The 17920-nt window shown below is 35.2% G+C and overlaps 1 protein-coding gene across 1 annotated transcript in view; it reads left to right on the plus strand.

The window, feature by feature from the left end:
- COL24A1 (collagen type XXIV alpha 1 chain) overlaps positions 1–17920 on the plus strand; it is a 322594-nt gene that overhangs the window by 71053 nt on the left and 233621 nt on the right. The window contains exons 11-13 of the mRNA XM_006149476.1: positions 1143–1187; positions 12213–12266; positions 14774–14818. Of these exons, the coding sequence (XP_006149538.1) occupies positions 1143–1187; positions 12213–12266; positions 14774–14818 (144 nt within the window). The remainder of the gene's footprint in view (positions 1–1142; positions 1188–12212; positions 12267–14773; positions 14819–17920) is intronic.

Raw genomic sequence — 17920 nt, forward strand, 5'->3', positions numbered from 1 at the left:
TTCAGCCATAAAAAACAACAAAACCCTGGCTTTTGACAGAAAGTGGAAGAATATGGAAGATTTACTGCTGAGTGGAGCAAGCCAGGCTATGAAGGAGAGACACTGTATGGTCCCCACTTAATATATACCAAGTGTCTGCACTCTACGACCAAAACTGTTTGACTAAAAGATATACAAACACAAGAGATGGGTGTGAATGCCAGATGTGGTGTGTGTGGAGGAGTGAGGCCTAGGGAAGGACATTTGGAGGAGGGATACAGAGGCAGAGCATAGACAGGACGGGAGGGGTGGTGTAATCTGTTGAAGATATTTTGATCAATGGAACTGGAGAGAATTGTTCACATATTGAAATGTTCACTTCATATGCTAAACAATGTCACTTAATGTATATAAAAATTAATTAATTAATTTTAAAAAGACACTATGCAGATGCTATATATGAATTAACTCCTTTAATGCCCACAAACCCCAGTGAGATGGGTAGTTATTCTCACTATAGATAAAGATCATGAGGCATACACAGAGAAAGTAACTTGTTTTAGACTATAAACAGGTGGTAAGAGCAGAGTCAAAATATTCTGGCTCCAAAGTCTGGGTGCTTTACCACTATACCCTACTGCTTCTTAAATGGCCAGAAATCCATGGATTAGGTGGGATCTAGATACAAGATATCCTGAACACTGTGTTAGCATCACCCTTCTCTCTGCTTTGCCTTTTCCAAGGTTGATTTTACCCTAAGACTGTTTTCCCATATGATTGTAAGATTGTCAGTACAAAGATTAAGCTGCCTGTTTATTCTATACAGAGAGAGAGGGAGACAGAGAGGAGGGCATTATCCCTTTGGTATAGAACATAAGGCATTCCTATTTATCTGGTTATACCGACTTTAGCAATGTGTCTGCCTGTGGACAAATTCAATCACCAGGGCAGTGTCAGGATTCCACTTAGACATATAGATGGGGTGGATTCCTCAATGCAATCAGGATTCTGTTTTAAAGAAAGGGGCTACCTCAGTTAAATTAATGTATTGAAACTGGCCTAAATATTACACCATTTCATAGAACAGATTATTCCTGTCTTTGGCATACTCTATTAATTGATATTTGAGAAAAAAACTTACTTTTGACTTTGCTGTATTTTAGGGAATTCCTGGGATCCGTGGAAAGAAGGGCCTTAAAGGAAGACAGGTAATTTGATTCTTATTTCTCAAGGTTCAGTTTAGTGCAATATTATCTAATTATGTTTATTTATTTATTTAAATTTTTTTTTGGAGAGGTTTTTCACTATAGGGCATGTGCGCTCGCCAGACAGACAGAAAGGGAGAAATCACCCCCCTTCTCCTCCATTCTCCTCTCGGGATCTTGGGCACGCACGCACATGCACCCAGCGTGAGTTTTAAGCCACCAGGTCCGGGACGTGAACCATGGTCGACTACGTGGGAGTCCAGTGACATAGCCATTACGCTAACTGCTGGTTCCCATTATGTTTATTTTTTCAACTGTTAAAATGTATTTTTTAACTTTTGTTGTTGTCATCATCCATAATCTTCCCCATTGAACAGAGCTTAATTTTTATCACTTTAGCTGTGTATCTCATAATATTTTAGAATATAGAAGAAAATCTAGATTGAAAAAGAACTCTACATTGAACACTTCTACCCATTTTACCATATCAGTGGAAGAAACCTTCATTTCCATGGCAGGGAGCTGAAATGTCACAGAAAATACATGAACAACTAAAAACACTGATGGTTACACTTTTCAACCTATTTTTACAAGATGTTGTACAGGTTCAACCTCATGTTCTAAAAGTTATTAAATGCTTGCTTTGGCTGTAAGCTCAGAAACTAGTTTGGTAGGAGCCATGGTTCGAGTCCTGGACCTGGAGGCTTGAAATTCAGGCTGAGCACATATGCATGCACGCCCAAAATCCTGAGAGAAGAATGGAGAAAGGATTGTGGCATGGCCATCCCACTGGGGACTGGGGGAAGGTGATTTCTGCTTTCTGTTTCTGTTTCTATCTGTCTTTTTGGGCAGCACATGTGCCTTATAGCAAAAATCTCTCTCAAAAAAAAAAATGCTACTTAACCTGTTTTTAATTTTTTTTAAGTATATATAGTCTTGAGAGAAAAAATAACTAATCTACAATGATGAAATCTTAGACATTGTTGAGCAAATAGTATATTTTCTCAGTCTCTCATATCTCATAGGTAACCACCAGTTTAATTTATTAATATGACAGGTTTTACTAATGCCAACAGATGTTCTCTTGATGTTGGCATTAGTAACACATAGGTACTTTCTAGCTTCCTACTTTATAATGAATTATATAATTATCTAGGGATATTACAGATAACGTTGGGTTCTTATTCCATAAGGATTTATAAAGTTATCCCACAGGATTCTTTTGACTCATAAAGACAAATTCAACTGTGGGAAAATAGTGAACAAAATGATTTTTAGACCCTTTTGTTTGTACAGTTGTTTACATTATAGAATTTGCAACACTTTATTGCTTTAAAAAATATGCACTTGCAGGACCAGCAGATGGCAAAATGGTTACATCGCTGGACACCCACATGGCTGAGCACAGTTCAAGTCCCACACTCAGTGACTTGAAACTCCTATTGGGAGCATGCGTGTGTGTGCCAAAAATCTCTAGAGGAGAATGGGAGAGAGGGGTGATCTCTCACATTCTATCTCTGTCTCTCTAGTGAGTGCACACAGCCTATAGCAAAAATATCTCTTTAAAAATATGCACTCATAATAGTTTTAGAGCCTTAGAAAAATTATATCTGAAAAACATGTATATAACATTTTTCCTAACTAATCTTTGTAATACAAAAATCTGTCTGTTGCCATAACATGTCATATATAGTATATGTACTATTTCTTGTTTTAACCACAAAATGATTTGACTATATTTATTAGGAAAATATGAGTACTTAGAGTAAGATACAGTTACAACCACAATTCAAATTATGGCAAAGCTAACCTTAGAGACTATTCCAGAATATTATTTTTTGTATGATTGTTTCCATTGATTCTTTTTATTTATTGTAAGTGAAATCATCTCCAAATAACTGACATTAAAAACAAACATATTAGCATGGAATATTATGCATTATAGGAAAATTGTATTCAATTGAAATTACTTAAATTCCATGAGACCCATGGTCATATATTACTATTTAGTAACAGTAAAAGGAAAATATTTTGATAGATGGGATTTACTCTATAACACCTAGAAAACTGTTGTCAAAATATAGTTGTTTTTCAAGTATTTTTTATCAGACTAGATGTGAATAAATTGTAGATAATAAAAACAGATTTAATGTTTGGCAAAGAACAAAATTGTACTCAATTTTCTTCCTACAAAGATAAAAATATCAAAGTCTTAGAATAGTCTACAAAATTGCATCCTTAAGGCATCCAGATTTTAGAAATGTTTACTTTTCTAACTACAGAAAGGAGCATCTCTTTTCTCATATATCTTTCTGGCAGAACAGTCCATCTGAAGTAAACCATGTTTTGGCTTCTAACTCTAGTGCTAGAATTTCAGAATATAAAATCCTGCTGTTTGACATCTGTTATTAGTTTCTATCTTTAGCCCAAGACAATCTTAAATACGTATTGCACGGTAGTATCTCCCATACATTTTATGGAGAATTTAGGGCAGTGTTTTCTTTGCCTCAGGAAAAAGGTGACAGTTAATTCAGTCAAAGAGAAATACTACTGTTGCTAGAACATTATGAAAAATAGTCCTAATTTTTAAATGATTCTGCTTCTCTCAGTAAAAATACATTTCCTGTACTCTGTTTTAATGGAAAGTCTGTAGTTAACTATTTTTAGCTAACTATAGTATGGCAAGATGTTTGGAAGATTCCAAAATTTTGAATCAGCCCCACCCACAGGTTGGGATAGACACTGAAAAGAGCCACCAGTGAACTACAGTGGATTATTTGGAAGTCCAGGCAGAGGATGATTTCATGGAGATGTGACACCAAAAGGTGGAAATTTAAGCAAGCTATTATTTTCAGGGTAGATAAAATAAAAGAAAACTCAGAGGAGTTTGTAGGTTATCAAAATGAGAAGTGTGAGTGCATCCATGGCAGTTAGGCCTGGTTTGAGTTTTAGGACTGTTTCTCCATGAGAAAAAATGACAAAAATGACTGAGACCCTTATCATTGAGGGATAGAATATGTTGTTGTATACCAAATCTGATTGTCGGCCACAAGAAAAAGGCAGATTCCTATTCTCAGAACTGGACTACAAGATAGTAACTCATTTTTAAGAATGCGGCTAGAACTTGAATCTGAGAACTGAGGTGCAGGCTAGCACTAAGCCTACCTTGATGCCTTGATTCTATCTCTAAAATTTAGGCAAGAATTGCTCAAATTTCTACTAAAGTTTAGAATTAGTCTCAACTATGAGGACAGGTTAGCCCTTGAAGTATGGATCAAAGTGTCCTAACTGTGAGGAAAAGAAGGGTGCATAGAGAGACTGGACTGTCACAGAATATGTCACATTCCAGCTTCTAACGTGATCGCTTTAGAAATGTTTCAAAATAACAATATTTCTTGATAATGTATATTTATTTGTAGAATGTAACATCTAGGCTTTTTTTTTTTGGTATTTCTAATCCTAGATAAGTTAGTATGATTTTGTTTTTCATTACTTAGTCTTGGAAAAAGATGTATTTCTGCTATTATGAGTAATGCTTATTTAGTGTAGATATTTTCTTTGATAAATTTTACTTAGGTCTATTTTAGATGGAATATGTTGTGTCTAAATCTTACCCTAGAAAGAACAAAATGTATTCTCCAGAACAATTTTGCATTGCTTTCATTTTTATTGTGTAGATGAAGTCATTTATGGTTATTTTGCTCCTCGTATTTTCATAATTAGTTTATATGCATTGTTTTTGTAATTTCTTTACAGAACTAGGAAAAGAGTTCTTTTACTAGACACTTTAAGCAAGATGTTTTCCACTGTTTAAGGATATTTAAATATATTACCAAATACAGTATCTATAAATGATCTAGAATATTAATACCACATACATTTAGGCATACTAAGTTCAATGTACTTTTTTCATCTTAGTATTTATAACTACCATATTTGATAACAGTACTATTGTTAGACCTAGGAAAGGGAGAAATTTGCTTTTGCCTCTATACCTTAGGGGGACCTGCAAATCATAAATATAATAAATATATTAACAAAAGAGTTTAATTTCCCAATCAGTCAATATCTAGCACTTAGCACTGGCATAGCATACTCTGTAATTTTAGACATGTTCTCTCGTTACTGTGAAGTAATTATCTATTACTATGTAACAAATTACTCTAAGTCAGTAGTTTATAACAACAATAAATGTATGTGAGGGGAGTTTAAAAATTTTGTGAAAAATGGAATTAAAGTCTAAGTGTATTTTAGTACAAAAAACCTGAAATCCATGCATAATTTTTTCATAATAAGTATTTCCCGAGAACTTTTGAATACTTCTCATATTATTTTTTTAATAGTTTCTGCAAGTCAGAAATTTGGTAGTGGTTTAGTTGGGTGGTTTATCCGTGAGGTTCCAGTCAAGATTTTTGCTAGAGTTGTCATCTGAAGGCTTGAGTGGGGTTGGAGGATCTGCTTTTAAGGTGCTTATTGGCTGGCTATGTTGATGCTAGTTGTTGTGGAGTCGTTGGTCCCCTTCCCATTGGGATGTCTCTATAGGGCTACTTCAGCATATTTAAAACATGGTTTGGCTCCACCAAGAATGGGTGGTCTGTTAGAGCAAAGTGGAAGCCGTTGTGTCTTTTATGACCTCGCCTCAGAAATTATGCACTGTCACTCCTATGTTCTGTGGGTAATATAGGCCAGCTACTATTCACAGTGGGAGAGAACTGCCCAAGTACATGAACAGTAGGAAACAGAGATTACTGGAGTTCATCATAGAGGCTGGCTACCACAGTTTAATATGTTTGAATGACATGAAGGTTCATAGGTTGAACCATTGCTAACATTGGAGACAGAAACTGTTTAATATTGTGGTGAGAGGTGGAACAGTCAGTAGAAGCACTTAGGTAAGATGAAAATCTGTTAATTATCTAATTTTCCAACCAGCATGAATGCAGTAGAATCTTGCACAATGAAGTATTTTTTCCAAGTATTTCAAAGCTTTTATTTCCTTGCTTCTCTTTTTGTTTTGATTTACAGTACAGCTATAGTAGAATTAGTGCAGTGTTTGCAACTATTGTATTTGGAGACTAAGAAACATTTTTTCACTATTAAACAATTCATATCATTTTAAAACTTGAATTTACATAGGCATGGACACAAAACTTATGAAGAATGATACAAATGCTTTACATTGATAGCTAGATTGATATAAAATGATAAAATGACAAATTTTTAGAAATATATTTAGACTAGATGGTGGTACTGTCATAAAACATGCTCTCCACAAGGCTGACCTACATGGGAAAGTTCTGAGTTCTCATCTAGAAGCCCTTCCTGAGTACATAAGGTGCATGTGCAGGTCCATGATCCAGGGCAGTCTAAGCTGGGGAGGACTGTGGCTTCAGAGTTTTGTTGAGGGTGCTTCTCTGCCCAAATATGTAGATAAAGTCAAATTTAAAAAATAAATGTATAGCATTTAATATAATTATTTTTATATTTATCAATTATAAATTGCAATAGAAAATAGACAGCAGTAGATAATCTTCAAAGAGGAGATCTGCTTAAATTTTTAAAAACTGGAAACTATGTGAGTAGACTTATAGTGAGCATTACCTATAGTAAAATTTGCAAGTAAGACTTTATACATTCTTTGCAAAGAAGATTTAATTGCCAATTTCACTAGTTTTCTACCACTAAGTTTTACCAGTTTTCTATAACATTAGAAGATAGGAACCATTAAGGATAATGTTTAAGTGTGTTCCCCATCCTGATTAGTGAAAATTATCAGGAAAATTTTAGCAACTTGAAGAGATCAGATAAAATCCCTGAAATAACTGTATTCTTTATAACATAAAATTTTACAGTTGATCAGAACAATGGAAAAAAAAAAGAAAAAGAGAATGATATGCAATACACAAGCACCAATGCCACTCAGATATGCCCATTAAAAGATAAAGGTTACATTAATGAAATTGACAAATTGGCAAATTGGGCAAACTCTAGAGCTTTCTTAGCTCTATTGGGTGATAATACTAAAAAATGATCATTGTGTCCTTTGGCAGAGTGAAAATATTTCTAGAAAAGCACAGTTTTATTTAAAATGAAGATTATTATTTTTTACTAAGTAAATATGGCAAAATAAAGTATTTGATTTTGCAATAAATCCTTTTGCATAGATAAAGAAACTATAGAAGCTGTGCTCTTTATTTATTTATTTATTTTTATTCTGAGATCAAGGCCAAGTATTTTGCTGCTAATTTTCCATATTTCCTAGGAAATCTTATAGATCATTTTTTGACAATGACAATATGTGGTTGCAAAATTCATGATTAAAAAATATCATATTCATGATTAAAAATGCAGTACATCTTTATTTAAACAACATGCATGCAGTTAATAGAATTGAAATAGTAACTGAATAACAGCAGACAAGCAATGAAAGATTCAACAAATAAAACATTAGCATGATGTCTTTGATAAGAAAATGTTATGTGTTCAATATATAACCAAATATAATGATGCTGTTTGAGGTGTTAACTGTTAGTATTTCTTAAAACAGGAAAAAGCTATATCTATATTTAGGAAAATTATTTCAAAAATTGATGATACAATAATCTATTTGTAAGAAGGATTAAAAAAATATAAGTTACCTCTATCTAGAATAGAGGATTACAAATGAAGTGAAACATTAATAATCAATTGAGAAAAATGCATAAATAATTTAAAAAGAGTTTAGTACTTAGTTCAACTACATTGTTTCAGGGACAAAGTCAAATGAACTAATACTTATCATACATGTTGTTAAACTACCAGAAGAACAAGTAGTTGAAATTAACAAGTATTTCAACTTTTTAAAGTTTGTTTATTGAAAGAGAGAGACCGGGGACCAGCAGTTGGTGTAATGGCTATGTCGCTGGACTCCCACGTAATTGACCGTGGTTCATGTCCCAGACCCAGTGTCTTAAAACTCACGCCAGGCACGTGTGCGTGAGTACCCAAGATCCCAAGAGGAGAATGGAGGAGAAGGGATTGCTGCGTGGCCCTCCCCCCTGGGGGGTGATTTCTCGCTTTCTGTCTCTCTGTCTTTCTCTGTCTTTCTAGTGAGTGCACGCGCCCTATAGCAAAAACCTCAAAAAAAAAAGAGAGAGAGAGAGAGAGGCCATTAACAGAATCCTCATAGTGATTCTCCCCCAACCTTGCAGCCAGCCAGCATCACTGACATTCTCTCTGGGTGCACCCAGTATGCTCAGTCAGACCTGACACTTGAACCCAGAGCCCTCATACACAGACTCCATCGTCACACAGCAAAACTCCCACTGCCTTTGCCACTGTAGGTAGGTCAGTATTTTATTGGGTTTTTTTTTTTTTTTGCAGTTTTAATTTATTTTTTTATTTATTTTTTTCTTTCATTTATTTATTTTTACATTTTTCCACAGTTACTTTACATAGCAAAAACTTTTAGCTCATACTCCATAATTCTTGACAGTTTACAAACAACTTTCAAAATTTCAAAATACTGAATTTTAAAGATAATGTTCAGCATATGTCTTATAATTTTGTATAATTTTATAACTCTATAACAACAGAAGCAGCATGGTTTTAAATATATATATATATTTATATATATATATATTTAAATGTATATATATATTTTAGAGTGCAGACACTCAGTATATATTAAGTGGGGACATATTGTTTTTATTCAGATTACAGAAAGTAGAGATTTTGGGACCAGCAGATGGCATAATGGTTATGTTGCTAGACTCCCATCCCACATAGTTCAACTGTGGTTCAAATTTCAGACCAAGTGGCTTTAAACTCACACTGGACATGTGTTTGTGCATGCCCAAAATCCCGAGAGGAGAATGGAGGAGATGGGATTTCAGCATGACTATCTGCCCTGGGGGGTGATTTCTTGCTGTCTGTCTGCCTCTCTCCTGCAAACACATGTGCCCTATAGAAAAAAATCTGTCTGAAAAAGAAGGTACAAATTTTGTGGTAAGTGAAGAACTGATCACAATTCTCTCTCTGTCTTTTCCATCCTATGTGGGAAGAAACTGGTAATTTTCTGGGAAGCTAAACTGGAGAGTAGTTTCTCCTCTGAATTGAGGTGGTGGATGTTAAGTCCCCTAGGCAATCTTGCTCCTTGTTCAGATTACTTCTCGTTTTTTAAGAATAGTTTGGACTAGCCAAATGGTGTGGTGGCTAAAGCAGCTGTATCCCACATAGCCAACTGTGTGGTTTGAATTCCAGACCCAGTGGTTTGAAAAACACACCAGGAGCATGTGTGTGCATGCCCCAAAATCCCAAGAGGAGAATGGAGGAGAGGGATTAAAATGTGGTCATCCCTCCTGAGAGATGATTTCTCATTTCTCTCTCTCTGTCTCTAGTATAGCACATGAACCCTATAGAAAGTTACACACACACATATACATGGGACCAGCAGTTGGTGTAATGGCTAAGTTGCTGGACCCCCATGTACTCTACTGAGAATTGAGTCCCAGAACCGGTGGCTTAAACTCATGCCAGGTGCGTGTGCGTGCATGCCCAAGACCCCAAGAGGAAAATGGAGGAGAAGGGATGGCGGCGTGGCCATCCCCCCCGGGGGCTGATTTCTGGCTTTCTGTCTCTCTCTCTCTGTCTTTCTGGCATGCTCCCACACCCTATAGCAAAATCCTCTCCCCCCTCAAAAAAAGAAAGAAAGAAAGTGAGAAAAGAACAACTTTATTAAGATATAATTCACGTATCCTAAATTCACCTCATTCAAGTGTATAGTTAGGTGGTTTTGGGTATATTCCTATAGTTATGCAGTCGTCACACTACTTTTAGATGGAACATATCCATTCTCCATGAAGGAAATCCTGTGCTCATTAGCAGTCACTCTCCATTCCTTCCCCACTTCACCAGTCCTAGGCAACCACTAATTTCCTTTAACTTTCTCTACATTTACCCCTTCTGGACATTTCATGTTAATGAAATTGTGCAGTGTATCCCAAAATTTTTATTATTCACTGTGGTTTTTGGAAAACCTACTTATGATCTATCTAAAAAAAAAATCAATCATCTCGAATGTTTTATATTTATTACAGTATTTTTCCTCTACTTTTTCCATTACCTGTGCATCATAAGTACTTTCAAATAGTCACATTAGCTCAGACTGGATAGAATGACGTATTGGAGATTTGCAAGCTTGTTGACACAGTGTTTGACTTCCAAGGACAATGAAAGCAAAATGCCTATTTGAACTTCAGCTGACTTCAGAGTGGGGTATGGCTGCAATATGTTTGACCACACAGATGGTTTTTACATTACCTCTGATTACAGAGTGGAACAAACTGCATCTAGTATGAGTTAAGTATGTTTTAGAAACATCATACTTTTTTTCTCTTTTGTTAAACTGTTACACTTAATCTAGTCACATGGGTACTGAGGAATTTTTGTGATTCCTGGCAATACGTTAAACATAACATTAATTCTCATTTACCTAAATAAAGAGATCATAAGACCATAATGATTACTTTCACTTTTTTTATTCTTACAAATTTAAAGAATGAATATTATTAAAGTATTTATAATAGTTAAGTCTCAAACTAATTTTGAAGAAGCCTATTAAAAGGTGAGCTTTAAGGTTGAGAAATCTAATGACTTTAGTATATAAAGTAAGAGTACCTGAGTATTGAGTTATTTTACAATAGAATGTATAAGGGAAAATTTGCTACTTCACTATCCTTCTTTGGATTCTCAGTAGGCATTTGGGAAGCTTTAATTTTAAGTGGCACTCCATTTTTTAAAAAGTTTCTTTCATAAGAAAGAAAAAATAAAGGCAGAGAGAAAGAAAGAGGACAAAGATTGACCCTTGACAGTGTCCCATCACACTGTTATCCCTTCTTGCCATCTCCAGTGCTCCAGCAACCCAAGATCATGGGTGTACCTGCACCTAACATGTTCAGGTCAATCTGATATTTGAACCTGAGACCTCTCATATAGCTCCAGTATCGCCCAACAGCACCCTACTGCCTATCCCAACAGTAGCACCAGATTTAAAGTTGCAGTATTTATGTGTATTAGGTCTTTCTCCAATAAAGCTGTACTTAAAGTACTTTTTACCATAAATATTGTATTGTGGAATGAAGACTTTTTACCATAAATATTGTATTGTGGAACGAAGAGTTATGTATTCAGTATAGCATAGTAGAAAGAGCAATGATTCTAGAATAAGACTGCCTCCATTCCAATCTCAATCTCACCTATCTCCCATGGTCTAACCTTCTTATGCTAGTGACTGAACCTCTTTGTGTTTTAATTTCCTCAACTACAAAGTTGAGGGTATTAGTATTCATTGAACACACCTATTATGAATTTGAAGCCTGTTTATATAATAATATGCACGAAACCCTCAGAACATGGTAGGTGTTTAATAATATTAGCTATTTCATTTTCCATGGGATGAAAACAGCATGGAACAGCAGAGATATCTAATGGATTGGTCAGCCAGAACTCTTGGTTGTGTTTCTTTTCATTCAATGACTCTTTATATAATGATGAACAAATTCTTATCTTCTTTACTTTGTTTTTTGTATATGTAATATGGTATGTAAAATAATTTTTATAAAATATAGAAATATACTTAATGAAGTGTTACACAAAAAGTGAAAGTTTGTTTTATTACAACTTTGGGATTAGGAAATATTTTTGTGGCATAATGTTTCCGTCACTGGACTCCCATGTAGTCTACCATGGTTCGAGTCCTGGACCTGACAGCTTAAAACTCACATGGGGTGCGTGTGTGTGTGCATGCTAAAATCCCAAGAGGAAAATAGAGAAGAACAGATTGCAGTGTGGCATCCTCCCGGGGGTGGTGGTGTTTTCTCACTTTCTTTCTGTCTCTTTGGCGAGCACATATGCCCTATAGCAAAAATCTCTCTTTAAAAAAAAAAGGAAATATTTTTGTTATTAATTTCTTAAATAGAAAACACAGCAAAAAAATGAATTCTTTACACATGTTGGTTTTAACAGCATCATTTCTTTTCTCCTTGCCAGGGTTTTTTAGGTGACTTTGGAGAAAGAGGTCCTGCTGGTCTTGATGGCAGTCCCGTGAGTACATTTTGATGGTTCAGCTTTGCATTCTAACATCATTCATACTTCATACTCCTTACCATCCTTTTTAGCATATTTATGAGTGAGCATTACTGACCAGGCAATTTCCATACCACTGCACACTCTAATTTATGATTTTTCAGCATGATAAATAAGCCAAAAATGGTTTGATGAGCTCCATTGTAATGGTCATTAAAATTATTTTCATCATGTGAAGTGTGACTGCTTAAGTAAAGTATTAAAAATATGTGATCACAATACTGACTTTTGTACATTAAGGTACTAACAAGACTATTATAAAAATTGCGTAGTTGGTGTTTGTACTTGCGAACTCAGATACCATTGATCCACCTTACTTCTGAGTGTTTTATAGATTGGAGAAAAGTTGCCATTCTAAAATTTGTTTAATTACGTTATTTAAAAATGATGATGAATTACTATTTTTTGACACTAGGTACAACAAAAATGCTTTTTATCCTTAGAAACATCTGATAGCTATCCTCCAGTCTGCCCCATACACATATTCTTATCATGTTTCTAAAATTAATTTTTAAAAATTAATTAGAATTTTAAAAAATCTTTGTAGCCTAGAGGCCAGCTGGTGACCTGGTGGTTAAGGTACAGGACTGCCACATGGTCAACCATGGTTCAAGTCCCAGACCTAATGGTTTGCTTTCTCACTCCCCTCCCCCTCTCTGGTCAAATTGAAAAGTAATAATGCTAAGTAAAGTTAAATACAAATAATTCTTAAAAAAATTTTTGTAGCCTGAATGGTTTCTATATTTAAACATATATAAATCATGAAGAGTTTGAATATAGTTTTTTATTTTTGCTTTTCTTTCTAAATTATAACTATACTAAATAATTCAATGAATTTAGCCAAGTTTCATTTATTATAAGGCATGGCAGATAAGAATAGAACTGATTTATAAATAAGTTTTTAAAAACATTTTTAGGGGCTGACAGGTGATATGGTGGTTAAGGTGCTGGACTCTCACATGGCCCTGTAGTTTGAGTACCAGACCTGGTGGCTTGTTTTCTCTCTCTCTCTCTCTCTCTGTCTCTCTCTCTCTCTCTTTCACATTCTCTCTCTGGTGAGCCATATGTCCTAAAGCAAATTTTTAAAAAATAAAAATAATGATAAATAAAATTAAATAAATAATTTTTTAAAAACCTTTTCTGAAAAAAAAAAAGATGTTTTGAACAGAATTATCATCTTTTTCTTGCCTATGATTCTGGGGAGCTTCCCGTTAAGGTGGCTGCATCCCACACGACCAACTGTGCACTTCAAGTCCTGGACCCAGCGGCTTGAAAATCATGCCAGGATATGTGTGCACATGCCCAAAATCCCGAAAGGAGGATAGAGGAGAAGGGATTGCAGCATGGCCATCCCCCCCTGGGATGGGGGTGATTCTCACTTTCCCTCTTTTTCTGTCACTCTCTTCCATTGAGCACATGCACTCTATGACAGACATTTTAAAAAAAGAAAAAAATAAACTGGATCTTTTTTAGTTTATTGGTTTATAATTCTGTATAGTTTATACTAAACCTTTGTTTCAAAAGGAATGTTGAAATCCAAAATAAAAATAATTTAAAGGAGAGGAGATGCTATTCCTATATATTAGGAATTATTTGGAAGACTATAAAATATAATGACATGACGTCAAAAGACTCATAACAGACCAGCCACAGTGGCACAGCAGTAATGTGAAACTCTGTGATGCTGAAGCTACGTGGGTTTGTGTCCCAAGGCAAGGTCTTCCTCTGAAAGCCAGGAGTGTGTGTGTTCATAATCCTGGCTAGCTGGGACTACTGGCAAATTTTGGCATGAGGGTCCTGTTGGGGATGCCTCCCTCCCTCCCTCTCTCTCTCTCTCTCTCTCTCATAGAGAGACCAAGAGAATAACTGGACCCATTTAGTATGTACCCCCCCCCACCACCACCATAAGGGAAATGTGCGCACAAGCCCTACTTAGAATAAGCCCAGAAAAAATCCTTACTGACCAAGTTAAAAAATGCCCTTGCCTCAGTTCTTCCTCTCACCCCGTTTTCTGGGACCCCTCCCTTCTTCTTGAGAGCTCTGTTTGTATACAGAGTATGCAAATAGTATATTTCCAGAGTTGATGACATATCATATCTAAAAATGTTCTAACATATGCTGACTGTCTTTTTATACATTATATTGGTTAGTTATGTTGTAATATTTATTGCAGATAAGATTTACTTCCTTTATTAAATACATAGAAGTTTGCATATCTTGCTTGGGCAGGTGGTAGTCCTAGCAGCTAAAAGCATGGACCCAAGTACTTCTGAAGAGCATAAACTTCCTCTACGTATTTGTACTTCTCAGGAAGACACATAAGAGTAGGGAAGTTACAGAAATTAGCTATTGTAGAAGGAAAATTTTCATATAGCCTTTTCTAGAATTTTGTCTTCATCTTCATAAAATGCCATTAGTGGTTAAAAATCTTATTTCATAAATTTTGCACCTTTCTTTTGCAATAGGGGCTTGTAGGTGGTATTGGTCCTCCTGGGTTTCCTGGACTAAGAGTGAGTATTACTAAATATCATTCTTATAATTTACTGTATAATTTATATTTGTTAGATACAGTCTTAAAACTTGAGAAAATTAGGATCAGTTGATGGCATAGTAGTTAAGGTGACTGGATCTTACATGGCCGTCTGCATGGTTTGAGTTCCGATTCCTATGGCTTCAAAAAACATGCCAGGTACATGCCCCAGATCCTGAAAGACAAAAGATGGAGGAGAATAGATGGCAGCATGACCATCCTCCTTGGGGGCAGCGTGCTTTCTCTCTTCCCCTCTCGCTCTGTCTCTCTTTGGCAAGTACATGGGTCCTCTGGCAAAAATACAAAAAAAAAAAAAAAAAAAAAAAGTGCCAGCCAGTTATGTGGTGGTTAAGGAGGCTAGATCCCACATGGCCTACTTTACTGTTAGAGTCCTCCACCTGAAGGCTTGAAAAACAGACGGAGTGCAAGTACGTGAGTGCCCCAAATCCCAAGGAGAATGGAAGAGAAGGGACTGCAGCATGGCCTTTCCTCATCCCTGGCGGATGATTTCTTACTCCCTATACCCATAACCCATCTCTTTCCAGTGAGTGCACTTGCCAGATAGCAAAGACTAAAAAAAGGAAAAAAAAAAAACTTAATAAAAATTAGAAATTTTACTGCCATTGTTGGATATCATCCTTGTTTAAATGTATTCTTCAAGCAGATATAAAAATTATTCCATAGTATAAATAAAACAATTATATTTTTATAGTCTAAAATAATAATATATTTCTATGGATTTATATGTATGTATTTTTACTGTCCTATTAAAGGATATGTAATCAAGGCTCAGTGTCCTCAAAAATATTAAGACATAGAACAGCCACTTCTTTCCTTCCATACCATTTAGTCTGGAGAGAGAAACACAGGGTGACTGTAGCCTTTGTTGATGGAATAAAACTGAACGATTAGGAAAGCCATCCTGAACAAAGGTAGGAGCTAAACTTCATCAATGCCATTAAACATTTTAATACCTACTTTATTTTTTATTCTAAAACTATGAGTATATTTTTAAGTGCAAATGGATATTGTTGTCCATTTTAGTTTTTATACTAAATTCAACTCTGAGTTTCATTGGAGTTTCTAGTGTAGGCAAAGCACAATTTATCAAAAATAATTTTGTTGAGGCCAAAGCAATTTAGTTCAATTTTGTAGCTTTCTGAAAAACTTTAGATTATCCATTAGAAAGAACAGACTGCTACTCCTAATGTATCTTCATAAATATAGTTCTCTTGGCCAAACTTATCATACATGTCAAGAATATGGAGTGCAGGTATTTTATGTGGACTTAGAGCCATATGCTTTAGCATTCAGCTGAACTTAAGGCAGGATTGACATTCATTTATAAACTGTTAGTATCTGATGGGAATAATAAACTACCTATATCTACACAAGAGTAGGATGTGGCCATGGGTAGAGGTAATATTTTTCTTAAAAGTCAGTTTGGAGTTTGCTCTACCACGTAAGGTGGGTAATTAAGACTTCAGAATTTTGGGACCAGCAGGTGGCATAATGGCTATGTTGCTCGTTTCCTACATAGTCTACTTCAATTCAAGTCCTGGACCCAGGACTTAAATCTCACACTGGGCATGGGTGCCGTAACTAAAGTCATAAAACACAGGTCTTCTAACTTTAAGTGCAATCTTCTTCCCCACCTTTAACTGCTCTACTGCACAAGGTGACAACTTGGTCAAAGCAGTAAGTCAGGAGATCAGTTATTAGAACTATGGTAAAATTATTCAGCATAACAAATTTTTTAAGAATTAATTAATTAGTTAAGTTGTTATTATTATTATTATTATTATTATTATTATTATTATTATTATTATTTTAATTTTCTATTGGCCATGTGAGAGAGAGAGAAAGAGAAAACAAGATGTCAGGCCCGGGCAGTCAGGCATTTGGGAGTCCAGCACCTTAACCACCATGCCACCTGTTAGTCTCAGGCAAAACAAATTTAACTTGCCATTTTAGGATGACATGAGCATGGGATTTAAAGTCAAAGAATCCTACTGAGTGTAAGACATTTACACTTTTTCTGCTACAGAATAAAAACAGTAGTAGTAGTAAAACTTAGCAACCCCTTAACATTAATTTAGTATTTTCTGTGTATTTGCAGCCACACTGTTATATTATTTAATTCTCAGAACATCTCATGACCACTGAACTTATATGTTTCAGCCCAGATTTGAAGCCAGGTAATCTAAATCCAGAGTCCAAAATTCTCATTGCTGTGCTATAACCCCTTCCTTAAAGCTCATATTATCTTAAAATACATATCATCTACCTTATGAGTAGCCTTATTTAAAAATTCTTTTATAACAAGCTCTATTGAAGGTGGAGAACAGTGAACCAATATTGTCATGTTTTGTTTTTTGTTGTTGTTGTTTTTTCTCAAAAGTTAGCCCAAGTGCAAACCTGTAAGAAGTGGTCAGTAACCTTATCAATGGTTAGAGAAAGGAAGTACATGAAGTGAGACTTCAAAGATGCTTTTCATATGTTCTTTATTTAACCTATTAGCCTTGAGTCGATTAGCTATTAATAAAAAGCTTCTGTTACTACTATTACGATTAAGACCTATATTCTGCTTTTTTGGTTAGATTTATCCCTAAGTATCTTACTTTTTGTGGCTATGGTAAATGGAACAACTTTTTTCAGTTCTATCTCAGTCTGCCTGTTGTTCGTATACAGAAATGCTATAGATTTCTGGATATTAATTTTGTATCCTGCAACGTTACTGTATTCATGGATTACTTCCAGAAATTTTTTTTATGGAAACTATTGGGTCTTCTATGTATACAATCATGTCATCTGCAAATAGAGTTTCACCTCTTCTTTTCCTATTTGAATGCCTTTTATTTTTTCCTCTTTTCTGATTGCAATGGCCAAGACTTCTAGTACTATATTGAAAAGGAGTGGAGAAAGTGGACATCCTTGTCTTGTACCCGTTTTTAGTGGAAAAGCTTTCAGCTTTTCTCCATTGAGGATGATGTTTGCTATGGGTTTTTCATAGATAGCTTTTATTGTGTTGAGAAATGACCCTTCTATGCCGATTTTGCTGAGAGTCTTGATCATGAAGGGA

The sequence above is a fragment of the Tupaia chinensis genome, unplaced genomic scaffold (genome assembly GCF_000334495.1).
Source record: "Tupaia chinensis unplaced genomic scaffold, TupChi_1.0 Scaffold000263_1, whole genome shotgun sequence".
Lineage (NCBI taxonomy): Eukaryota > Metazoa > Chordata > Mammalia > Scandentia > Tupaiidae > Tupaia > Tupaia belangeri.